This window comes from Aedes albopictus, chromosome 2 (genome assembly GCF_035046485.1).
Source record: "Aedes albopictus strain Foshan chromosome 2, AalbF5, whole genome shotgun sequence".
Lineage (NCBI taxonomy): Eukaryota > Metazoa > Arthropoda > Insecta > Diptera > Culicidae > Aedes > Aedes albopictus.
The window spans coordinates 37,204,247-37,228,323 of NC_085137.1; the positions used below are offsets into that span (position 1 = coordinate 37,204,247).

The 24,077-nt window shown below is 38.2% G+C and overlaps 1 protein-coding gene across 1 annotated transcript; it reads right to left on the reverse strand.

Moving 5' to 3' along the window:
• Positions 1-3,419: 3,419 nt before the first annotated feature.
• LOC109621527 (uncharacterized) lies at positions 3,420-5,090 on the reverse strand. Its single transcript, XM_020075574.3, has one exon. The coding sequence runs from the start codon at positions 4,936-4,938 to the stop codon at positions 3,565-3,567; it is 1,374 nt and encodes a 457-aa protein (XP_019931133.2). The 5' UTR covers positions 4,939-5,090; the 3' UTR covers positions 3,420-3,564.
• Between the last annotated feature and the right edge of the window lie 18,987 nt (positions 5,091-24,077).

The window sequence follows — 24,077 nt, forward strand, 5'->3', positions numbered from 1 at the left end:
ATTACCTTTTTTCGTAGTTCAATTCCTTCGAGAAATAAATCAATTGCAGAAATCGCGAATTTGCGGACCTCGGTCCTCTAAACACGAAAGAAATCACATAGAAATACGTTTAACATCACTTATAATCTTTTTAAACTCACTCACTACTTTTACCTTAGAAATTGGAGAATAACTTTCACCAAAAACTCAACTAGACTTCAAACTTCACTTCAATTAAACTGACTTAAACTCAACTCAAACTAAAATCAAACTTGGTAGATACTTCGAATTAAATTCGCGCACTTCTGTCTTCCAGCCGATCTTGTAGCGAAATGATCGATTTGAAGCAATCGTTGCGCTAAGAAACTGTGCCGCTTTTCAAAAGTCCCACTATTGAATTAGATGACTATTATTAAAAATCGCGCCAACATTTTCTGCATGGCGATTTTCATGCATGGCGACAAATTTGCAGTATGACTGTAATTCGCCAGAAAGTAGATACGCGCCATTAGCATTATGCTATAAAAGTTCAAATCACGTAAGCTTTTACAAACGCTTCGACATACATGAGCATAAGTAACAGGCATGGACCAATTTTACGAACAAATAAAATATTCCTTTATCGTTAACATTAATACAACACAAATTGAAATAAATTTTATTCTATTTATTTATTTTATTCCATTAAATTAAACTAAAAAACGCAAAACGTTACAATTGGGATATAGTTGGCTTGATAGAGCGTAGCTTGTTACCTTCTAGGATTTCCCAGTAGTGTTGCCATGTGTTCCTAACAATGTGTTTGATTGAAGCAATTAGATCATTATGTGTTATATTATCTTGAAGGTTTTGGCACTGAGTGGCTTCTTTTGCCAACTGGTCTACAATTTCATTACCAGAAATTCCCATATGACTTGGAACCCACAAAAATTGAATTAATTTATTATTTTTCTTAATTTGCATCATAAGTTCTTGAATATGTTGTACTAGAGGATGTTCGGAGAATGGGTTCTGTAGCGCTTGTAGTGAGCTCAAAGAGTCTGATACAATTAGATATTTGTAATGAAATTCGTCTTCAAGAGCGAAGTCAATGGCATTGGTTATAGCGATCAATTCTGCTGAGAATATCGATGCTTGGTTTGATAGACGAATCTTATTTTGAAAATTTGTACTGTAGATTGCACATCCAGTATTACTATCATATTTCGATCCGTCGGTGTAAATAAAATAGTAGCCTCCGTATTCGGATACCTTTCGATAAAACTCTTTTTGAAAAAAAACTGGACTCGCGTTTGATTTTTGAATGATAGTCAAGGTAGAGTCAACTTTTACTTCCCCAATGGTCCAGGGAGGTACTCGATGATAACTACGACTGTAGATATGTTTAGTATCGATTTCATAGTTCGAACAAAGCTTTGCGAATCTATGTACAAAGGAATTATTGATTTTTGTTTGAGACGCGAGATCTATGGTAGAAATTTTGTTGTTCAGTGGATGAGAAGGCAAAGCTATTACTTTAATTCCAAAGGATGAGAGGTTTTTGAGTATTTTGAATTTCCATGCAGTATCATAAGCCTTTTCAAGGTCAAAAAAGATACAAATCAAATGCTGTTTTTTGGAAAAAGCTTCGTGAATGTCATTTTCTAAAGTTGCCAGATTGTCTAGAGTACTCCTGTATTTCCTAAAACCAGATTGTGAGCTGTCTATAATCCCATTGGACTCAAGGTACCACATAAGCCGCCGGTTTACCATTTTTTCAAAAACTTTACATACGCAACATGTCAAAGAGATAGGACGATAGTTTGTCGGATTTAATGAACTTTTGTTCGGTTTTTTGATGGCAATTACAATGGCTTCCCTCCATTGAGTAGGAATCACTCTTTGATTCCAGATCTTGTTAAAAGTTTGAAGTACATAATAGTAGGCATCTATTGGGAGATTTTTTAACATGTCGTAATGAATGTTATCAGGGCCTGTGGAAGAACCCTTACAACTCTTCAGGGCCATTTGAAGTTCCTGCATTGTAAAATTTTCATTGAAATCTTGTTTGACCATTTCGTCATACGAAATAGTCTCGTTGTTCTGAAATTCTACCATTTGTTGCTGAAATTCAGGTGAATAAGCAGCAACACTTGATGTAAAAGAAAATTGTTTCCCAAATTCCTCAGCTATATCGCTCGGTGAATATAAAAGTCCAGACTCGCTTTTTATGCAAGTTATTACCTGAAAATTTGTTTTTCCAGATATTTTTTGAACTTTAGACCAAACATCTTTCAAAGGTGTTAAATTGTCTATAGATGAAACGTAATTCTGAAAAGATTCTCTTTGACATCGACGAATAATGCGACGAGCCTTAGCCTTTGCTATCTTATATTGTTTTTCTGCTTCTGCATCAAAAGATCGATTGAATATCTTAAGGTGAAGATATGACGAAGCCACACCTCGAATTTTCAAGAGCACAAATCTGAAGAACCGAATGTCGGTTTTCGCTGAAAAGTTGATCGATTGGTCACCTCCAGCGGGTAACCAATCGATCAACTTTTCAGCTCAATTCGACATTCGGTTCTTCAGATTTGTGCTCTTGAAAATTCGAGGTGTGGCTTCGTCATATATTCACCTTAAGGGCCCTATTTCTTGCTTTAATACATTCTGAGACCTCACTGCACCACCACGGTGGTTTGCATTTTTTAACTTTACTCGACGTTTGTGGTATGGTTTGTTTTGCTGATTGTAAAACACTGGAGGAAAAATGGTTTAGTTGGTCTAAGGGGTTTGGTGGGTTTCGTTCATCTAATGCAGAAGTTACGATGTTCTGAAAAGAGATCCAATCTGCTGATGATGTGATCCAACGAGGGCGTCTCGTGGTATTGATAATTCTTGTAAGTGGAGACAGTATAATCGGAAAATGATCACTTGAGCATAGGTCGGAGTATACGGTCCACTGGAATTGTCTCGAAAGACATGGAGATCCAAACGAAATATCTATGGCTGAGAAGCTATTGTGGGCAACGCTGTAATGAGTAGGTGAACCATCATTGAAGATGTTTAGGTTCCAATCATTAATAATCGATTCGATCAATTTCCCCCGAGCATTGTCTAATCTACTACCCCATATTATATTGTGTGCATTGCAATCAGTAGTTACCAAAAAGGGAGCTGGTAATTGTTGAAGAAGGTCGTCTATCTGTGATCGTTCTATCTGTGGATCTGGTGGTAGGTATAATGAAACAAGTGTGAATTCAAGAGGGTAATGCATTCTAACTGCTACTGCTTGTAAATCGGTATTGAGTTCTAGCTCTCTCGCGTGGAATCCGTGCTTTACGCAAATAGCGACGCCACCCGAGGCTCGCATGTGAAATTGATCTAGTTTGTAATAAATAGAGTAATTTGTAAGCGTAGGTTTTCGGGAGTGATTAAAATGACTCTCTTGGACACAAATTGCAAATGGGTTCAAGTCACTTATTAACAACTTTAACTCGTTGAAATTGCTATAAAATCCATTTAAATTCCACTGTAATATGCAACTATCCATGATTATAGCGAGAAATTTTCCAAGAGATGTGTCTAATGATTCGCCTGATTGGATTACAACGTATTATCATGAAATTGTTCATCGTCAATGTGGATCGATTGTGTGATAAACTGTGAAAGTATACTGAGGTTGTTAGATTCTGCTTGCGTGTTAGTCGTGTTAGAGTTTGCATGATTTATTTCTGTTTCTTCTGGTGTGTTAGTTTTTGTGTTAGTGCTACCTTTCGTTAATGAAATGCTGTATTCATTTTGTGATTGTGGTTCCTTATTTGGTTGTGTTGGTGTGGTCATCGTGGAATTCATCTGAGTGGTGCTGGTTGTTCGGCTCGATGCCGGGCGTTGCAGGGTTGGTTCATAGTTGGATGAGTTACCTTCTGTTTCGATGTCATGGTCATTTGATTGGTTAGACGTTACAATGTTCTTTTGTTGTCCTACTGCATTGTGTGGGGTTTTGAATAGGCTGGAGAACGACTGCCTCAGCCTTGGTGGATTGGGGTCCGGTGCTTGTTGTCTCCTTTTCTGTCTGGCTTCGCGGTACGTGATCTTCTCGGTGATTTTCATGCGTTGAATTTCGAGTTCATCCTGGTATACTGGGCAGTCCTTTGATAAAGCATGATGATCTCCACGACATACGACACACTTCAAGCTTTGTTGGCACTGGGTCTTGTCGTGATAGAGATTAGCACAGCTGGCACAAATTTGATTTCCTTTGCAGACAGTTCTCTTATGACCGAACTTCAGACAGTTCATGCACCGTAGCGGTGGGGGTATGTATTGTTTGATCTTGCAGCAATGGAAGCCGGCATCGATCGAGTTTGGAATGTTTCCCAGGTTGAATGTTAAAATGAATACGCCAGAATCTTCAAAATCACCTTTCCTATTACGACGCTTTACTCTCTGCACAGCAGTCACGTGTTGCGATCGCAGCTCATCCACAATCTCTTCATCGGTGTGCATTTTCAGATCTGGGCAGAATATGGTTCCGCGGGAGCTGTTCAACGTAGGATGTTCAGTAATTTCGATGTTTATGGTCCCTCCGAGAATTTTCTGCTTCTTCAGCTTTTCCGCTTGTTGTCTGTCAATCGTTTTGAGCAAAAGGCCGCCATCCCTCGTTCTAACAATCGTCTCATTTGGAGTGATGATGTCCATTGCCTTCCTGATGAAAAATGGAGATACTGTTTTCATCGTCTCGTCCTTGTCCGTTCGATTTAGCACCAAGAAACGTGGTCCGTTGTAGCTGTCTACCTTCATCAACTTCGTGAACTGGATTTCATTGTGTGCTGCACGGTTCGCTGATCGTTTCTTCCCATTGTTTGCACGGTTGTTTCCTTTCACTGACCATTCCAGTTCCTGTTGATCTATATCCAGACCATTGTACCTAGACCCGAAGGCCCAGGATGGTCCTCCTCCGCCTGAATCCTCCGTCATGAGTCACCCACCTGTCCTTCCGAAAATTTGTTCTATTTGCTTCACCAACCACTAGTTTAATTTCTATGGGGTTCCGCGATATGAAAAAAAACGGCTTTAGCTTGAAGAGCAAACGGTGTAACGATGTTTCTCTCTCGAAAGCTTCAACCAAACTGGCAGTGCATCTAATATCATTTTAATAAGATATTATGGACAGATCGGTGCGTAAAGAAAACAAACTGAAAGCCACTTGAACTGATACCCCCTAGGGGGTTATTTACATAATATGAGGGGTTTATTTTTTGCTTCTCATTCGCTACAATATGATAAAAAAAGGACGATAACCATGGGCGTAGCCAAAGGGGGGCAGGGGGGCCATGGCTCCCTCTGGCCGCCTGATTTTTTTTAATCCGAGCCAACTCAAACATTATCAACAATTAAGAATTCCAGAAAAAAATATCTCAAAAAAAAAACTTTTATAAAAATAAAGGTTTTTATCCACAATTATTAAACATTTTTTACTCGAGAACCATAGGAAGTTTCGCCAAGTATTTCTCCAAAATAACTACTTAAATCTTATCATATAATTTTACCAAATAACAAGCTTGGTTGAATGGCTAAATTTTGTGATGTGTATTCATGGAATACAAAAACAGCATGCTATTTATATTTTTTTTTTTCAGATATGCCAGAACCGGTTCCGGTAGGGAAAAGAAGGACTTTGTAGAACCATATGCTGCTATAGAGTGCAATTATGTGCTACTGCTACACGAATTTCACAAGTATTCAATTCAAACAAATGGCATGCTAAGAGCAAAACACTTGGGATTCTCTACGAATTCTTTCAAGGCCACCTTCAGAAATTTCTTTAGGCATTTATTCAAGAACTTTTACAAGGATTGTTTCAGAAATTTCTCAAGGCTTGTGTTTCTCCTTCGTAAATTCTTCCATGAGCATCTTGCAGGGTTCCGATAGTGATTGTTTCAGGGTTTGTCCCAAGAAATGCTTCAAGAATTCCTCCCACGATTCCTTCAGAATTTTTTAAAGATACCTCTGCAAGAATGCATCGACGAATTCCTCCAAGATATTTTCCATAGCTTCCTTCGGTGATTCCATCATGGAATGCTCCAGAGAATTTTTCAAGAATTCCTCAATGGGTTTCACCAGACATTCCTCCGAGAATTTCTACTGGGATAGGTTCCTCCAGTGATTGTGCAGTGCTTTTTGCGAGAATTTCTCCAGGAATTTCTACAGGGATTCCCAAAGGATTGTCAACAGAAATTCTTTTATGTATTTCTGCAAGTATTTTTTCCTGGATTTCATCAGAGATTCTCTATACATTCCTTTAAGAATTCCACTAGAGATTGACCCAATTATTCAATGTGGAATAATTCGAAGTATTTCAGCAGCAATATCTTCCAGAAACCCTTACAGGAAATTTTACCAAAGTTTAGCTAAAACATAATCCAGGAGTTCCTTAAAACATTGTACAAAACATTGTTTTGGGAGCCCATCCAAAGATTCAAACAATGATTCATCCCAAAATTATTGCAGTCATGAATACTTTTTTTTTCCTACAGAAATTCTTCCAGGAATTTGTTAAGAAATCTTTCCTGTGATTTCCTAACGAATTCCTCATTGGACTGCTTCCGGAATTCAGGAACTCCTGCAGGGATTCCTTCAGGAACTGATACAGGGATTCCTCAAGGAGTTCCTCCACGATCTCTTCAATATTTCTTTAAGGATTATATCTGCAATTTCTTCAGGAATTCTTACTGGGATTCCTCCAGGAATTTCGCAAGGGATTCTTCCACGAATTTCTTCAGTGATTCGTGCAGGAATTATTCCAGGGATTCCTCTGGGAACTGCTGCCCCTAAAAATTCATTCAGGGATGGTCTCCAGTTAGCCTAGTGGTTAAGGCTTTGGATCGCCAATCCGGAGACGGCGGGTTCGATTCCCGTTCCGGTCGGGGAAATTTTCTCGACTCCCTGGGCATAGTGTATCATTGTCCTTGCCTCACAATGTACAAATTCATGCAATGGCAGGCAAAGAAAGCCCTTCAATTAATAACTGTAGAAGTGCTCAAAGAACACTAAGTTGAAGCGAGGCAGGCCAGGTCCTTCAGAAATGCCTCTAGAGATTCTTCCAGGAATTCTTCTAGAGATTTCTCCAGGAGTATCTCTAGAGACTCCTCTGTTAATCCCTATAAGCATTCCTCTACGGTATCCTCCTTGATGAATTTTTGCAGGGCTTAAGTCGGGAATTGCTTCTGTGATTCTTTCTGGAATAACTTATTTTAAAAATTCCTCCAAAGATTCTGCCCTGTATTATTTAAAGAATAATTTCAGTGCATCCTTCAGGAACTGTTAAGGGATTCCCTTAGGAATTCCTGTTGAAATTGCTTCCGCGGTTCCTTTAGGAGCTTCTTCTGGGACTCTGTTAAGGATTCCTCCAGAATTTCTCAAAAAAATCCATCTGAGATTTCTGTAGGAACTATTCCTGGTATTACTCTATGAATTACTTAAAAAATTTATCCACGATTTTTTTTTCTCAGGAATTCCTCTAGGGATTTTTTCAGTGATTCCTCTGAAAGTTCCTCCAGAAATTTCGCCAGTAACATTTCTCTGGAGAATCTTTCAGGAATTTTTACAGGCACTTCTCTAGGATATCCTCCAAGAAACCTTCCAAAAATTCCTACATTTTTTTTTCAGAGATTCCTCCAAGAAATCATCCAGGGTTTCCTCAATGCATTCCTTCATGAATTTCTCCAGCCATACATCCATTAATTGCTGTAGGAATTCCAACAGGAATTCCTACATAAATTTATCCAGGAATTCTGTAACGGATTTCTCCAAGGATTTTTCCCAGAGACTCGTACAGGAATCCATCTAAAGATTTCTTCAGGTACTACTTCTGGGAAAACTCCAAGACGTCCATCAGGAATTCTTCAGGCAATCTACCAAGAAATTTTCCAGGCATCCTTCCAGGGATTTCTCCTTGGATTCTTGCAGAAATTTCACTAGGATTTTTTTCAGCGATTCCTCCAGGAATTCCACCAGATATTCCTCCAGGAATTGCTTCAGGATTGCTTCTGGAATTCTTTTTGGGATTCCTCCAGAAATTCATGCAGGCAATCTCCCAGGATTAAAAAAGGAATTCCCTAATAAAGTATGTCAGAAATTCTTTTAGGATTGTCTCTAGGAATACAGTTGTAAAATGCTTTTTAATTCATTTTATTTTTATCAGGGAATAACTATCTAAGTTTTGGAGGAAAATTCGTTTAAACGCACTTATTTCGAATTTTTCCATAATTGTTATTGGCAAATTATTTCATAATTTTCTATATTAATATGCATTTCTATAAGTACTAGTACTGGTGATACTTTGAGCGGTATTATCATAATTTTTATTATGCAGCAACATAAAGAAAATATTTTGAGAAGCATGTGCGTTTAAACGAATTTGTACCACTGTACCTTCTGGAATTTTACCAGGAATTCCTCCAAGAAGTCTTCCAGATCTTCCTCCAGGAATTCCGCTAAAATTTTTCCAGGAGCTTCTTCAGGGATTTTTCCACGAATTTCTCCAATGATTCCCCAGGGATTCCATAAGGAATTCCTCCAGAAACTTCTCTGGAAATTCTTCCTGGAATTTCTCAGGGTTTTTTTTCAGAAATTTTTCCCAGGGCTCCTCTAGAGAGTTTTCCAGAAATTTATTCAGTAATTGTTGTAAGAATTCCTCCAGGAATTCTTTCAAGGATTCCCCCAGCAATTCCCAAAGGAAAACTTCCAGGAATTTCTCCAGGAACTCCTCCGGAAAATCTCCAGATATTACCTCAAAAATTTCTTCAGGAATTTCTCCAGGAATTACTCCTGGACATCCATCAGAAATTATGTCAGCAATTTCTCTAGGATTTCTCTCAGAAAATTTTCTGGGGATATTTTTAGAAATTATTTAAGTAAATTCTTCACGAAATTCTTCAGGAATTTTTCAGGGATTCCTCTAGGCATTTCTCCAGAAATTTACATTTAGATTCCTTCATGAATTGCTTCAGGGATTCCCTAGGGATTCCTTCAAGAATTCCTTCGAGGATTTTTCATGGGATTTTTTTCAGGAATAGAAAAATAATGAAAATAGAAATCTTCCTTATTCTTCTGGAGATTCCTCTATCAATTCATCCAGATTTTTTTCAAGAATTCCTCTAGAGATTCCTCAAACAATTCCCATAGGAATACCTATAGAAATTCCTCCAGGAATGCCTCCAGGATTTTAACCAGAAATTTTTCAAAGCAACTTCTCCAGGATTTCCTCCAGGAAATACCCCAGGAATTTCTGCAGGAATTCATCAGGGAATTGCTCCTGGACATCCTTCACAAATTATATCAGCAATTCCTTAAGTAATTTCTCCAGGAAATCATCTTGGGATTTCTTCAGAAATTCTTCCAGTCAGTTCCCCTGGAATACTTTCAAGAATTTTTCAGGGATTCCTCCAAACATTCCTCCAGAGATTCCTTCAGGGATTCTTCCAGGGATTCTTCCAGGGATTCTTCCAGGGATTACTCCAAGAATTCATCCCAAGAAATTTCACCAGGAACTCCAGCTGGGTCTTATACTGGAATTCCTCCAGGAATTACGCCCGGGATTTGTTCAGATGTCTCTCCAGGCATTTCTCCAGGATTCTCGCTAGAGATTTTCCCAGGAAAAGCTTCAGGGATTCCTCCAGGGAATTCCTTCAGGGATTTCTCCAAAAACTCCAACAAGGAATTCTCCAGAAATTTATCTAGGATTTCTTCTAGAGTTTCCTCATGAGATCTTTTCAGAAATTTCTCTAGGTGTTCCTCCCATAATTTATACAAGAGTTCCTCCAGGTATACTTTCAATAATTTTTCCAGGGATTCCTCCGGGAATTTAGCCGGGAATTCCTCCAGGGATTCTACACGGCTTCCTTCAAGCACCAGGGATTCATCCAGGTTTTTCTTCGGGGATTTATCCAGGAAGTCTTCCAGGGATTGCTCTGAGAATTCCTCAAGTGATTTCTTCGGAAATTCCTCTCAGTTTCTCTTTTTAAAATTCATTCAGGTGTTCCTTCGGAAATTTCAGAAATCCTTTAAACATCTTTTCAGGGATGTACCCATGAACTTCCACAGGAGGACCTGATGTTTTATTTTAATTATTTCAAGAATTTGTGGAATTTCTCCACCCGAGCAGGAATGAATAACTGCCCCATAACTAGAGCATACCATAGTCAGGTATCATACCAAGATTAGGTATTGGTCGGTTATCCAGGTATTGAAAACAACTTATTTTGGTATTTTGTAGGTATTGATGCAATACCTCAGCGAGTTATTGGTTTGGTGTTGAGGACTGCTTGAGGTATTATTCAATTATGGAAAAATCGCAAATTGTATGTAAAAATCGCTGATTATTATTTAGGTATTGCCATACCTGATGTCATTATTCACGCGTTATGCACAGAATACACACCAGTTATTATTTTAGGTATTTTACCTCTTATGCAGGGCTATTTAATACCTCATTCAGGTTGTAGGTATTCGGTTTTCCATACCTGAGTTAGTTATTCTTCAGCTCCTTCTCCTTCTCCTTCTTCTCCTGCTCGGGCAGCGAATAGTATTGGAAGATAATTTAAAAGGGATGCATACAGGAACCAGGAAATTCTAGATAAGTCTTCAAAAAAGTTCGTAATTTCCAAAAGATTTCAGCTATATTTTGTTATGGATGTTTTGTAGACATTAACAAAATAAAAATCAGAGCAAAATAATGCACGAGTAAATAAAAATCCTTAATCTTCCAGAAATTGGTCATCGCTATCAGCATCACGATGATTTGTAGATCAGGCGAGCTTTTTATAGCGTACTAGCTGAATGACCCGGCTTTGCTCGGGTTTATTTATTGTGCATGATTGAAGCAAATGCGAAGTCCCATTTAACCGAATGGGTTCCGGTTTTCCGCAAGACTATGCTGAAGATGAAGAGATTCCAGGTGACATAAAAGCCATATGAAAAACTGTCAAAAACCTAGAATTTCGAAACATACTAAGTATACTAAACTTTAAATTTACTGATACGATTCTACGGCATCGTGTGCCATTGTGTTGTCCGCACAATATACAAATTTATGGAATGGAAATCAAAGAAGTCAGAAGTCAATTAAAATCAGTTAAAAAACATTAAGCTGAAAAGAGATAGGCTAAGTTCAATACCATTACAGGTCGGACTCGATTATCCGGGGGTTCAATTAACCGGGGGCCCGATTATCCGAGGCTCGATTATCCGGGAAAAATGGCTCGATTATCCGGGGAAAAGTTTGTTTCTGCTTTGTTTACAAATTTTTTAATTACAATATGTCAACAAATGTGATAGACATCAAATACAACACCTGTAAGTAGGATTTAGCCTATTTAAAAATTATTTTTATTTTTTTACATTTTTCAGCAAAAAAATCATTTTTAAAAAACATGGTTGTAATAATACTAGACGTTGAGTTTAGGCACTACAACGTTACGTATGTTAGCTTCTATGTTTAACGAACAGTTTTTGATTGAAGAACATCAAAAATAAAAGAAAAGAATCATGGCTCGATTATCCGGGTAATTCGATTATCCGGGGTGAAATAATTTTGTAGTCACCCGGATAATCGAGTCCGACCTGTACTTGAATTTTATTTTCGTTTCTGCCAACAGTGCACATTGTGTTTATTAGTTTCATAGCTTTCAATATAAATTATGATTGTTCATGTTTTGCTCTGTCAACAAACAGTTCAAAATGAATTAAAGCTAAATCATGTGTTCTCACCATTTTTCAACGGCACTTTGAGGAAGTGTTATATGTATATAATCTCAGGTTTCATAGAGAAATATATCGGAAATAATATATGGGCGTTTCAGTAAGTTTTCGTTGCGTGCTCTGTGTCCTATCAAATTGCGAAGCCGTGGTTTCAAATCTCAATCAATAGACATATGATTGCGTTACAACGTGTAAACGCTTGCTGTCCGACTCGCTTACGCTCATCGGACTTAAAAAAGGGATAACACCTATGTTCGCATTCTACCGGGCAAATGCTTGGATATGCTGTTCGCCTAGAAGTGAATCGACGCAAACACGGCGCATCGGACTTTCGGAACATCGGCGGCTTTCTGCCGCCCATGTTCCTCAGTCCTCCATACAGTTGCAACGCAAAAAGTTGCCGAAGGCTGTTAATTTTTTTTATGGTAAACGAATGTTTTTCGGTCCGCTATCTTGATTTGCCAAAATAGCGTTCGATATCGATTTGTAATTTCTATTCATCAAGCCCGATCGATTGATACACATATTGCAAGGTATCATGGCTTAAACTACCATTCCTTGGCCGATATCTTGGATTATGATCCACCATCTGGAATTTATAGTGCGGCATCTTGGAATCCAAAAATGGCATCAAATATCGATTTTTGACTTCTACTCATCAAGCCCGATCGACTGATATCCATATTGCTTGGTATTATGGCACAAACCACCATTACATGCCCGCCGTCTTGAATTATGGTCTACCATCTTGGATTTACAGTCCGGTATCTTGGATTACATATCAATTTTTGACTTCTACTCATCAAGCCCGATCGATAGATACCCATAAGGTATGGTGTCATGCTCAAACCACCATTCCATGGCCGCCATCTTGGATTATGGTCCGTCATCTTGGATTCCAAAATGACGTCGGCTATTGATTTTTGACTTCTACTCATCAAGCCCAATCAATAGATACTCATATTGCATGGTATCATAGCCCAAACCGCCATTACATGTCCGCCATCTTGAATTATGGTCCACCATCTTGGATTTACAGTCCGGAATCTTAGATTAAATATCAATTTTTGTCTTCTACTCAAGAAGCCCGATCGTAGGATACGCATATTGCATGGTGTCATAGCTCAAACGACCATTCTATGGCCGCCTTCTTGGATTATGATCTGTCATCTTGGATTTCAAAATGGGGTCGGGTATTGATTTTTGACTTCTATCCATCAAGCCCGATCGATAGAAACACATATCGCATGGTGTCATGAATCAAACCACCATTCCATGGCCACCATCTTGAATTATGGACCGCCATCTTGGATTCCAAAATGGCGTCGGATATTGATTTTTGACTTCTACTAATCAAGCCCGATCGATAGATACCCATATTGCATGGTGTCATAGCTCAAACCACCATTCCATGGCCGCCATCTTGGAATATGGTCCGCCATCTTGGATTGTGGTACGCCATCTTGGATTCCAAAATGGCGTCGGATATTGATTTTTGACTTCTACTCATCAAGCCCGATCGATAAATACCCATATTGCATGGTGTCATAGCCCAATCTACCATTCCATGGCCGCCATCTTGGATTATGGTCCGCCATCTTGGATTCTAAAATGGCGTCGGATACTGATATTTGACTTCTACTCATCAAGCCCGATCGATAGATACCCATATTGCATGCTATCATTGCTCAATCTACCATTCCATGGCCGTAATTTTGGATTGCGGTCGCCATCCTGGATTCTAAAATGGCGTCGGATACTGATATTTGACTTCTACTCATCAAGCCCGATCGATAGATACCAATATTGCATGCTATCATAGCTCAATCTACCATTCCATGGCCGCCATCTTGGATTATGATCCGCCATCTTTGATTATGGTCCACCATCTCTGATTCCAAAATGGCGTCGGATATTGATTTTTGCCTTCTACTCATCAAGCAAGATCGATAAATACTCATATTGCATGGTGTCATAGCTCAAACCACCATTCCATGGCCGCCATTTTGAATATGGTCCGCCATCTTGGATTATGGTCTGCCATATTGGATTCCAAAATGGCGTCGGGTATTGATTTTTACTTCTACTCATCAAGCCCGATCGATAGATATTCATTTTGCATGGTATCATAACTCAATCTATCATTTCATGGCTCTTGGAATATGGTCCGCCATCATGGATTATAATCCGCCATCTTGGATTCCAACATGGCGCCGGATATTGATTTTTGACTTCTACTTATCATGCCCGATCGATAGATATCCATATTGCATGGTGTCATAGCTCAAACCACCATTCCATGGCTGCCATCTTGGAATATGGTCCGCCATCTTGGAATATGATCGGCCATCTTGGATTTATAGTCCGCCATCTTGGATTACGAAATTGTGTCGGATATTAATTTTTGACTTCTACTCATCAAGCCCGATCGATAGATACCCACATTGCATGGTATCATAGCTCAATCTATCATTTCATGGCTTTTGGAATATGGTCCGCCATCTTGGATTATAATCCGCCATCTTGGATTCCAACATGGCGCCGGATGTTGATTTTTGACTTCTACTCATCAAGCCCGATCGATAGATACCCATATTGCATGGTGTCATAGCTCAAACCTTCATTCCATGGCCGCCAGCTTGGAATATGGTCCGCCATCTTGGATTGTGGTCCGCCATATTGGATTCCAAAATGGCGTCGAATATTGATTTTTGACTTCTACTCATCAAGCCCGATCAATAGATACCCATATTGCATGGTATCATAGCTCAAACCACCATTCCATGGCCGCCGTCTTTGATTATTGTCCGCCATCTTGGATTTCAAAATGGTGTCAAGTATCTATTTTTGACTTCTACTCATCAAGCCCGATCGATAGATACCTATATTGCATGGTGTCATAGCTCAAACCTTCATTCCATGGCCGCCAGCTTGGAATATGGTCCGCCATCTTGGATTGTGGTCCGCCATATTGGATTCCAAAATGGCGTCGGATATTGATTTTTGACTTCTACTCATCAAGCCCGATCGATAGATACCCATATTGCATGGTGTCATAGCCCAATCTACCATTCCATGGCCGCCATCTTGGATTATGGTCCGCCATCTTGGATTCCAAAATGGCGTCGGATACTGATATTTGACTTCTACTCATCAAGCCCGATCGATAGATACCCATATTGCATGGTGTCATAGCTCAATCTACCATTCTATGGCCGCCATCTTGGATTATGGTCCGCCATCTTGGATTCCAAAATGGCGTCAAACATCTATTTTAGACTTCTACTCGTCAAGCCCGATTGATAGATACCCATAATTGCATGGTATCATAGCTCAAACCACCATTCCATGGCCGCCATCTTGGATTGTTGTCCGCCATCTTGAATTTCAAAATGGCGTCGGATATTGATTTTTGACTTCTACTCATCAAGCCCGATCGATAGATACCTATATTAAATGGGATCATAGCTCAAACCACCATTCCATGGCCGCCATCTTGGATTATGGTCCGCCATCTTGGATTCCAAAATGGCGTCAAATATCTATTTTTGACTTCTACTCGTCAAGCCCGATTGATAGATACCTATATTGCATGCTATCATAAACCACCATTCCATGGCCACCATCTTGGATTATAGTCCGCCATCTTGGATTTCAAAATGGCGTCGGATATTGATTTTTGACTTCTACTCATCAAGCCCGATCGATAGATACCCATATTGCATGGTGTCATAGCCCAATCTACCATTCCATGGCCGCCATCTTGGATTATGGTCCGCCATCTTGGATTCCAAAATGGCGTCGGATACTGATATTTGACTTCTACTTATCAAGCCCGATCGATAGATACCCATATTGCATGGGATCATAGCTCAAACCACCATTCCATGGCCGCCATCTTGGATTATGGTCCACCATCTTGGATTCCAAAATGGCGTCAAATATCCATTTTTGACTTCTACTCATCAAGCCCGATTGATAGATATCTATATTGCATGGTATCATAGCTCAAACCACCATTCCATGGCCGCCATCTTGGATTATGGTCCGCCATATTGGATTTATAGTCCGCCATATTGGATTCCAAAATGGCATCATATATCTATTTTTGACTTCTACTCATCAAGCCCGATCGATAGATACCCATATTGCATGGTATCATAGCTCAAACCACCATTCCATGGCCGCCATCTTGGAGTATGGTCCGCCATCTTGGATTTCAAAATGGCGTCGGATATTGATTTTTGACTTCTACTTATCAAGCCCGATCGATAGATACCTGTATTGCATGGGATCATAGCTCAAACCACCATTCCATGGCCGCCATCTTGGAGTATGGTCCGCCATCTTGGATTCCAAAATGGCGTCAAATATCTATTTTTGACTTCTACTCGTCAAGCCCGATTGATAGATACCCATATTGCATGGTATCATAGCTCAAACCACCATTCCATGGCCGCCATCTTGGATTATGGTCCGCCATATTGGATTTATAGTCCGCCATATTGGATTCCAAAATGGCATCATATATCTATTTTTGACTTCTACTCATCAAGCCCGATCGATAGATACCCATATTGCATGGTATCATAGCTCAAACCACCATTCCATAGCCGCCATTTTGGATTATTGTCCGCCATCTTGGATTAAGGGCCGCCATCTTGGATTCCAAAATGGCGTCGGATATTAATTTTTGACTTCTACTCATTAAGCCCGGTCGATAGATACCAATATTGCATGGTATTCGTAAAAGATTTACCGTTAAATAGCATGCCTTCTGACGTTTTGGCCGCCATCTTGGAACCCAAGCCGCCATCTTGAATTCCAAAACCCTTATAACCACCTCCTTAATTTAACAAATGTGTATACCAAATTTGGTTGAAAATGGTTGAGGCATTCCGGAGTTATGCTGGAACATACATACATACATACAAACAAATAAACATACGAACATACAAACATACAAACATACAAATTAACATACAAACATACATACATTGACTTTTATATATATAGATTGAACAACATACAACAGTTTAACAGCTGAAGGATTAAATAACGCTTCAAGAATATACTGCTCTTAAATTCAATTCCATCCTGCTGCGTTTAGTTATAAAAGCTAGCAGGTACAAATTTGCAGAGGGTGCTTGCCCCCAAAACACCCCCCCCCCCCCCCCCACCGAAAAGCTGGCTACGCCCTTGACGATAACATCTACACTGAAAGACGGCTTGCGGTTGAAATTACTATTCTGAGGGTCAACATAAATGCACAACGCCACTTGATTTGTGCAGACTGAGTTTCGTTTCAATTCAACAGATTAATGTTTTCAATTTTACCATGGACCCGATTTACAATTAAAAAAAGTTTCTGTTGGCAACCGGATTCGAACCAAGAATCTTGAGATCACCAGGCTCGCACGCTACCACTCGGCTATCGAACCGGTTGATATGAGAGGAAACAGAATGCACACAAGAAGCGTTTATAGATTGATGATTATGTTTTGCCATAGTAAATTTGAAAACATTTGTGTGCTTGTCATAACCGCAAGCCGTCTTTCAGTGTATGGTTGGGTCAAATTGGTGGACCCCTCGTAATGGTTTCAACGAGAATTACCTTAACCTTCCGTAACTCGCGCGGTTGACTACCTACGTCAGCACCACGCTAATGCTGAGTACAAAAAGCGAGATTTTTTCAACGTGTTGTACAAAATACAACAGCGCGATCGTTCGAGGGTTAAAGTTTATTTGGCATTACAAAAATGTTGATTCATCTGTATTGTCATGCTTATGGGGTGATTTGTCAAACGGGAATAGAGCCGTGAGTCAGTTTATTAAAAAATATTTAAAATTCTACAGAAGGCTTGTATAAATCTGTTTGGAAAGTTATTCGAAACAGAAAATCAGTGCTGCCATTTTCATTCCGCTGAGTATATGTGGAAGCCTCCTCCTCGTAGGCGATCCAACAGTTGTCGTCCATTGTGAAGAAGTAGGCAGTTGCCTTGCAGCTAGGAAATAATTAGGAACGACAAAACGAGACCACATCGCCGACGACGACTACTGGGAGTTTGTGTAATTTCTTCAGGTGTATCATTCCGCTCAGCACCGGTTGGAATCTGGTACACACGGCTCAGCAGCACACGGTGCTCATTTGAAACAATCTTCTTATCAAGGACACGTGGAGGATGCCTTCCTACTGGGAAATGGTTTGGGAGGAACTTGCAGCAATTCATGAAACCGTTTTTCTTCCGCTGACTCGACTGCTTGGCTGAGCTGGGCTGGCTATGATAGGTATGAAGCCATTTCCATTCCGCACCACAGCAATCTGCCACAAACAGCCGCGAGCGCAATGACGCACAAAACCGAAGGCAGGAAAAGATGTTGTTGTCTATTTCAATGGAGGGTGGTATCCAACCCACCCATGGAACATACCCACTTGGAAAGATATCATCAGCTTTACCACTCTGCTGAGCACTGATAAAGCACGCCAAAGACCAAGCAGCAGGAAAAAAAAACCTAAAGCAGATTTACTTTCCAATTGTTTCGCCGAAAATCTACGAGAGGTGGGTTCGTTTCTGGTAAATTGGGCGGTTTATAAGAAAATGAAATTTGATGCGATTGTTGATACTCCTCGCTTTCGGTGGCTTTCTCCTCTTGGGAATTCACAGTAGTAAGACGTGTAAGACGAAACAATTCGATAGCGAAGGAAATTGGCGGAAAGTGAATCAAAGCCGACTTTCCCGTGGGAGTTGACTTTGCAGATAAAGGCTTGAAGCGGGGAATTAGTGGGCGATTTCGTTGATTGCTACGGAGAAGCTTTCCGGCCTGTGAGTAACGGAGCCAGGTTCTCAGATAAACCGTTTACAAGGGCAATTTTCATTTTGATGACGAGTTGTAGAGCTTACAGGAATCACTGACAGGAAATGCCTTTCCCCTGTTGGAAAAAGAGCGGTCATGCGAAGAATAATATACTATTAGAGTGGCAATTCCTTTGAGTAATCCTATAGTATTCCTTTGAAAATTCCTTCGAAAATTTCTTTGCATATTTCTTTGAGATTTTCTTCGGCAATTTTAGTAATTCCTTCGTAAATAATAAGGAAATTCCCCCACATTATTTATGAATTTCTGGTGCAGATTTCCAGGTAATTCCATTTATGATTATTTTATTTTTTTAATTTGTTTATTTTCTTTGTATTTTTTTTTAGTTATTTCCTGAAAAGTTATTTCAGAAATTATTCGCAAAATGCTTGTTATTGTTTTGGTAATTTTTTCTACACGCTTAAACCGCTCAGCACTATAATATGTAAGACTTACTCGTAAAAGCATAATTTTCAGACCACTCATAAAATGTGTAACAGTTACACATCCACAAAATATGCTCGTACACTATTCTAGACGCGAAATGTTTATATTTTTGGATCAGCCTAGCTAGATTGCCATACAAAAATAATTGCAAGTTTTATGATTTTGTGCATGCAAAATGTATCAAGATGTATCAAACATATGAAAACTGAATTTTCGATAAAAAGTTCGGAGTTTTTGGCATACATTATTAACTCTCGCAAAATAAACCACTATTTTTTCGGAAATTTGTTCGAGTTTTCGGTCATAAATTCCCTCGCGGATTCTCTCAAAAACAACTTCCATGGATTCTCTGAGAAAGTTTCTTCAGGGATTTGTTTAGAACTCCTCCTATTCTACAAATTCCACAAATCATTCTTTGCATCTTGCATGATTTACTACTAAAATTTCTCCATTTTTTTTTTCTAAAAAAATATTCATAAATTTGAACAGCGCTTTTAGCGATTCTTTCAAAAATTCGATCAGAGATTACTTCAAAAACTTCTTCAGTCATTTATTCAGAAATTTCTCCAGATATTCCTTCAATAAAACTTTCAGCGATGCCTTCAGAAACTATTCCAGAGGTGGGATGAACCTATCTATGGCAGAAAACCCCTGAATAAAAAAAAGTAAAAAGAAAACTATTCCAGGGTTTTTTAGAGAATGTTTCAAAAGTTTCTTCAAATATTTGTACTGGGATTACTTGGGTTACCTTGGAAGTTCTTCCAAGGATTTCACCAGAACTTCCCACAGCAACTTCCAATTTCTCCAGCAATTCCACTAGGGATTACTCCAGAAGTTTATTAAATAGATGTATAAGCACAGAGGACAGACATCCAAGCTAGAACAAATTTTCTTTCGAACGCTGTGTAAGAAGTCAAATCATTTCAGCGTTGAGAACACTAGCGTTACCTAAGCAGCAAGTTCCTACTAGTCAGTGGTGAATACGCATATGGGTCATTCCATATGAAGTGACCGAGAAAATGTGAAAAATTGCAACCGACCATCACGGATTTGAACCAAATTTGGTTGAAACATTTCTTTAGATGGAAAAAGAAAAAATCCAAATTTTGGTGCCGATCGGATCATCCCTCGGCCCGTGGCAGCACCCCTCGTTTTGGCCGATATGAAAATTATCCTCTCTTTCTTTTATTTTTATCATTGAAACGATTGCACCTACACATTTTCGACCTTCGACTTTTTTAAAGGAAATCGTTCAGGGAATCCAGAAAAAAAAATTTTTTTTGATACAGTGTTGCCAAATATCATATTTTTCAATTTTAAAACTAAAAATCGATTTTTCTCAAAATACGTATATTTTGATTTTGAAAATTTTGATTCCATCATGTTTATCAGACGTTGTTCGATCGAAAAAGCTTAACTCCTCAAAGTAATTTGCTTCGTTCCTGAGATATAGCGCTTTTATGAAAAAATATTCATTTTTTTCATATAAAGTATCATATAAAATCAGGTGCAGTTTATAAATTTCGCAAAAAAAATTGTTCAATGCCATATAAAGACGTTTTGTGTTGATTTGAATAGTATCAAGTATAAAAAGGATTAAAAAAATGTTACAGTGTTGCCAGTTCATCAATTACGAGTTTATCGTAATGGACTAGCATAACCTGTTGAACTAAAAAATGTATCTATTGAGATCATCAATTCTAAACAAATTTCATATATTTTAACATTATCCCAGCAAACCAGAGATCACATAAGAATGTTAACTTCAAATCGTTTTTATGCACAGATCAAGTTGAAATCATAAAAGATGCAATATCTAATCAACTGCAATCGTTTACAGAGTCAGCAATTTCATCCGATCATGTTGACGTCTTGTATAACTTCAACTTCAAATGGACTATAATATAATTTCAAATTAGCATTCTTATACAATCTCTTCTGTAGTTGTTGCGATTATATTGCAATCTATTGAGTTAGATTGTTTATAGGTTCATATTTGTAAATCTGAAATTATAAAGATGGAATCTGATTGCGGTAGCAGTGGAAATGTTTTGAAGTTTGCAAAGATTTGAACCTGAAAGCGAAGAGAACTCAGGTGCTATCCATTTTCCTACCTGGATATCCATTTTACTTCAACGCTGAACCAGGACCATGCAGCCCGTATCGTGGAATTCAATTAGTGTTAATATTAGGTAAGGTTTTCTTCTCCCGAACGCTCGTAAACATTAACTTTTCCATCACCTCCCGCCGTCAGCGCAATTGACATCGTCCACAAAGTCAAGTTCGATTCGGTCTTGTGTTTATGTTTTAAGATTTCATCGTATCGCTCGCGCTAAGTGTCTACTGGCCAGTCCATAGAATACTTATACAGTGGCGTTTCGGTTTTATCACTAGTCGTTTTAATCACTACTCGCTCAAATTCACGGTTTTCTGTTCGATTATATCACGATTTTAATTTCGTTTTTATCACACTTGTTTTAAAACATTCCGAAATCAATATAAAATCAATACAGCATTGTCCAATCTACCAAAACAGTTAAAAAAAATAAGCTACGACTTATATATTTTGCAGCTGAACGATTTTGGATAAAAAAATTACATTTATTTCTCGTTTCGCTAAATTCACGATTTCGTTTTTATCACGGTAAAATTTTTTTTGACCGTGATAAAACCGAAAAACCACTGTACTTGCCAAAAATCTACACCCTACTACATTAAATGAACGGCTCAGTGGTAGAATATCTGGATATGAAGCTGTTGGTCGTAATATCAAGACTCGCATATCGATTTGTTTTCGATTTTTACTTTTTATTGTTTGTAAAAAGGAAATCATATTGGTATCCAAACCAGTATAATCGAAGTTATATATTGCGACAGAGAAATTCATCTGCAGTTGTATATGACATAATGATTTCAGTAAAATGTATATATAATATGGCCTCCAATTTTGTACGAATAGAGCAAATCTATGCATTTTAAACTATCTTCCTTAATCGAGTAAGGGCTCACTTAGCAGAGTTGTAGTTGAGTAATGTGAACCAATTTGTTGGCTGTGATCTGAACAGAAGTGCTGCCAAATATGTAATATTTATTGTAGAAATCTTAATTTTACTAGAACATTAGTATGAAATGTAATCAACAAGCCAAAAGTATTTTTTTTATTTAGGTTTAGTACATTTGGCAACATCGACGTAAAATATATTCAGGAAAACATTTGATGAGTGTATTTATAAGCAACAGTGCTGAAATAGTAGTTTACGCAACAAGGTGCAGAATGACGATTTTTACAGCACGAGGCGTACATTTATCCAACGAGGCTAAATAAATTGTATATACACCGCTGACAGCAGCGTTGGTACTTTGCGATATCAGCGCCATCGCGAAGTTGCCACTAATGTTGCCATTTCAAATAGCCGTTAAATTTCTTACACAGTTTTGGAAACGAACTTGTTTGTCTGTTCCTGTGGTATAAGAAAGTTGTGTATGAGTTTGTGAAGAAATTCCTCTAGGAATTTCAGATATTTACCCTATTTTTCGGGATTTTTCTAGATTTTGTCCGAAATATCCTTCGGAAATTCGTATGAGCATTCTCTCAAACGAACTTCCAAGGATTTATTTCAAAACTTTTTCCAAGATTTACTTTAGAAATTGCTCCAGACTTTTGAAAATCTGATTTTTCCAGGGAATCTTTTTTTTTTAATCGGAGATCCATTCGGGAATATTCGGCATGAACCCAAGTAACACACATGTTATATAAAAGTTACGACAGCACAAGTTTTGGTTGTATAGAAGTTTATTTTACGTTATTTCAACACAATGTTAGAATTCCGTAAAATAAACTTCTATGCAACCAAAACTTGCGCTGTCGTAACACTATTATAACATGTGTGTTGATTGGGAATTCCTGAAGAAACTCCCCTAGAGGTGTTCTTGACCAATTTTTCAGAGAAACTCTTTCAGGTAATCTCCCATGGCTTTTATTATAAATTTGACTAATAATTTCTTCAGAAATATCTCCAGATCTCCCTCCAGAGATTTCTCAAATTTCTTCATGGATTACTTTGAAGAACTTCCACAGGTTTTTCGACCATTGTTGAAATCCATCTTATGAATTATTTAAAAAAAACTTTTATGAGTTCCTGGAAAAATCTCCAGGGATTCTTGAAGAAATTCTTTGATGGACTCTTTTGGAAACTCCTCGTAGATTTATTTAAAAAAAATCCAAGAAAATCCTAAACGAATTCAGTCAGAAAGTCTTTCACAAAAAATTGAAAAAAAGCGTAAAACAGTCAGAAATTCTTTCACAAAATCTTCTAGGGATTCCTTTAGATTTAGATTATAGAATGTCCTCCAGAAATTTCTCCAAGAACTCGTTAAGAAAGCCTTGCAGGGATAGCTTCGAAAAATTGGGCATGGCGCATGGATTCATTTAGAAAATACTTCAACCTTTAGAAAAAAAACCTTGCATAATGCATAGGTTTTTCCAGAAATTCACCTACGAAATTTTTTTTCCACAGAGATTCCCCCAAAAACTTCAAAGCATTCATCCAGAAACCCTTCTGTGAACTTTCTCAAAAATACTCCATGGATTTTTCTTTTTAGAAAATGATTCACCGATAAATTAAGAATCAGAAATTCATAACCGCCTTAAAGATTTCTCCCCCTTAAAAATAAAAGCTTTCAAAATAATTTTCTCCAAAAACTGCTTAAGAAATTCTACAAGAGATTACAAAGGTAATTCCCAAGATTTCTTCACGTTCCTTTAAATATTCCTTCATGACATTTCTCTTCCAGGAATTTCTCCAAGGTTTCCTTAAGAAAGTCTTGGAAAATCCTCCGAGGATTCCTCCATTCCTTGTCTACAGATTCTTTCAAAGATTCTTATAAGCATTCTTACGGAAATGCTGGAAAATATTCTTATAGAGATTCCTGCAGAAATTCATACAGATATTTCATCAAAAGTTCCACCGGGTTCCAAATTCAATTTGATTGTGTATTCGAACATATTGAACAACGTGTAATAGAATAATTGAAAAAAAAAATTAAAATATGCA

Coding starts and splice junctions, on each gene's coding strand:
- LOC109621527 (XM_020075574.3), bottom strand. CDS start 4,938: ATGACGGAGGATTCAGGCGGAGGAGGACCATCCTGGGCCTTCGGGTCT.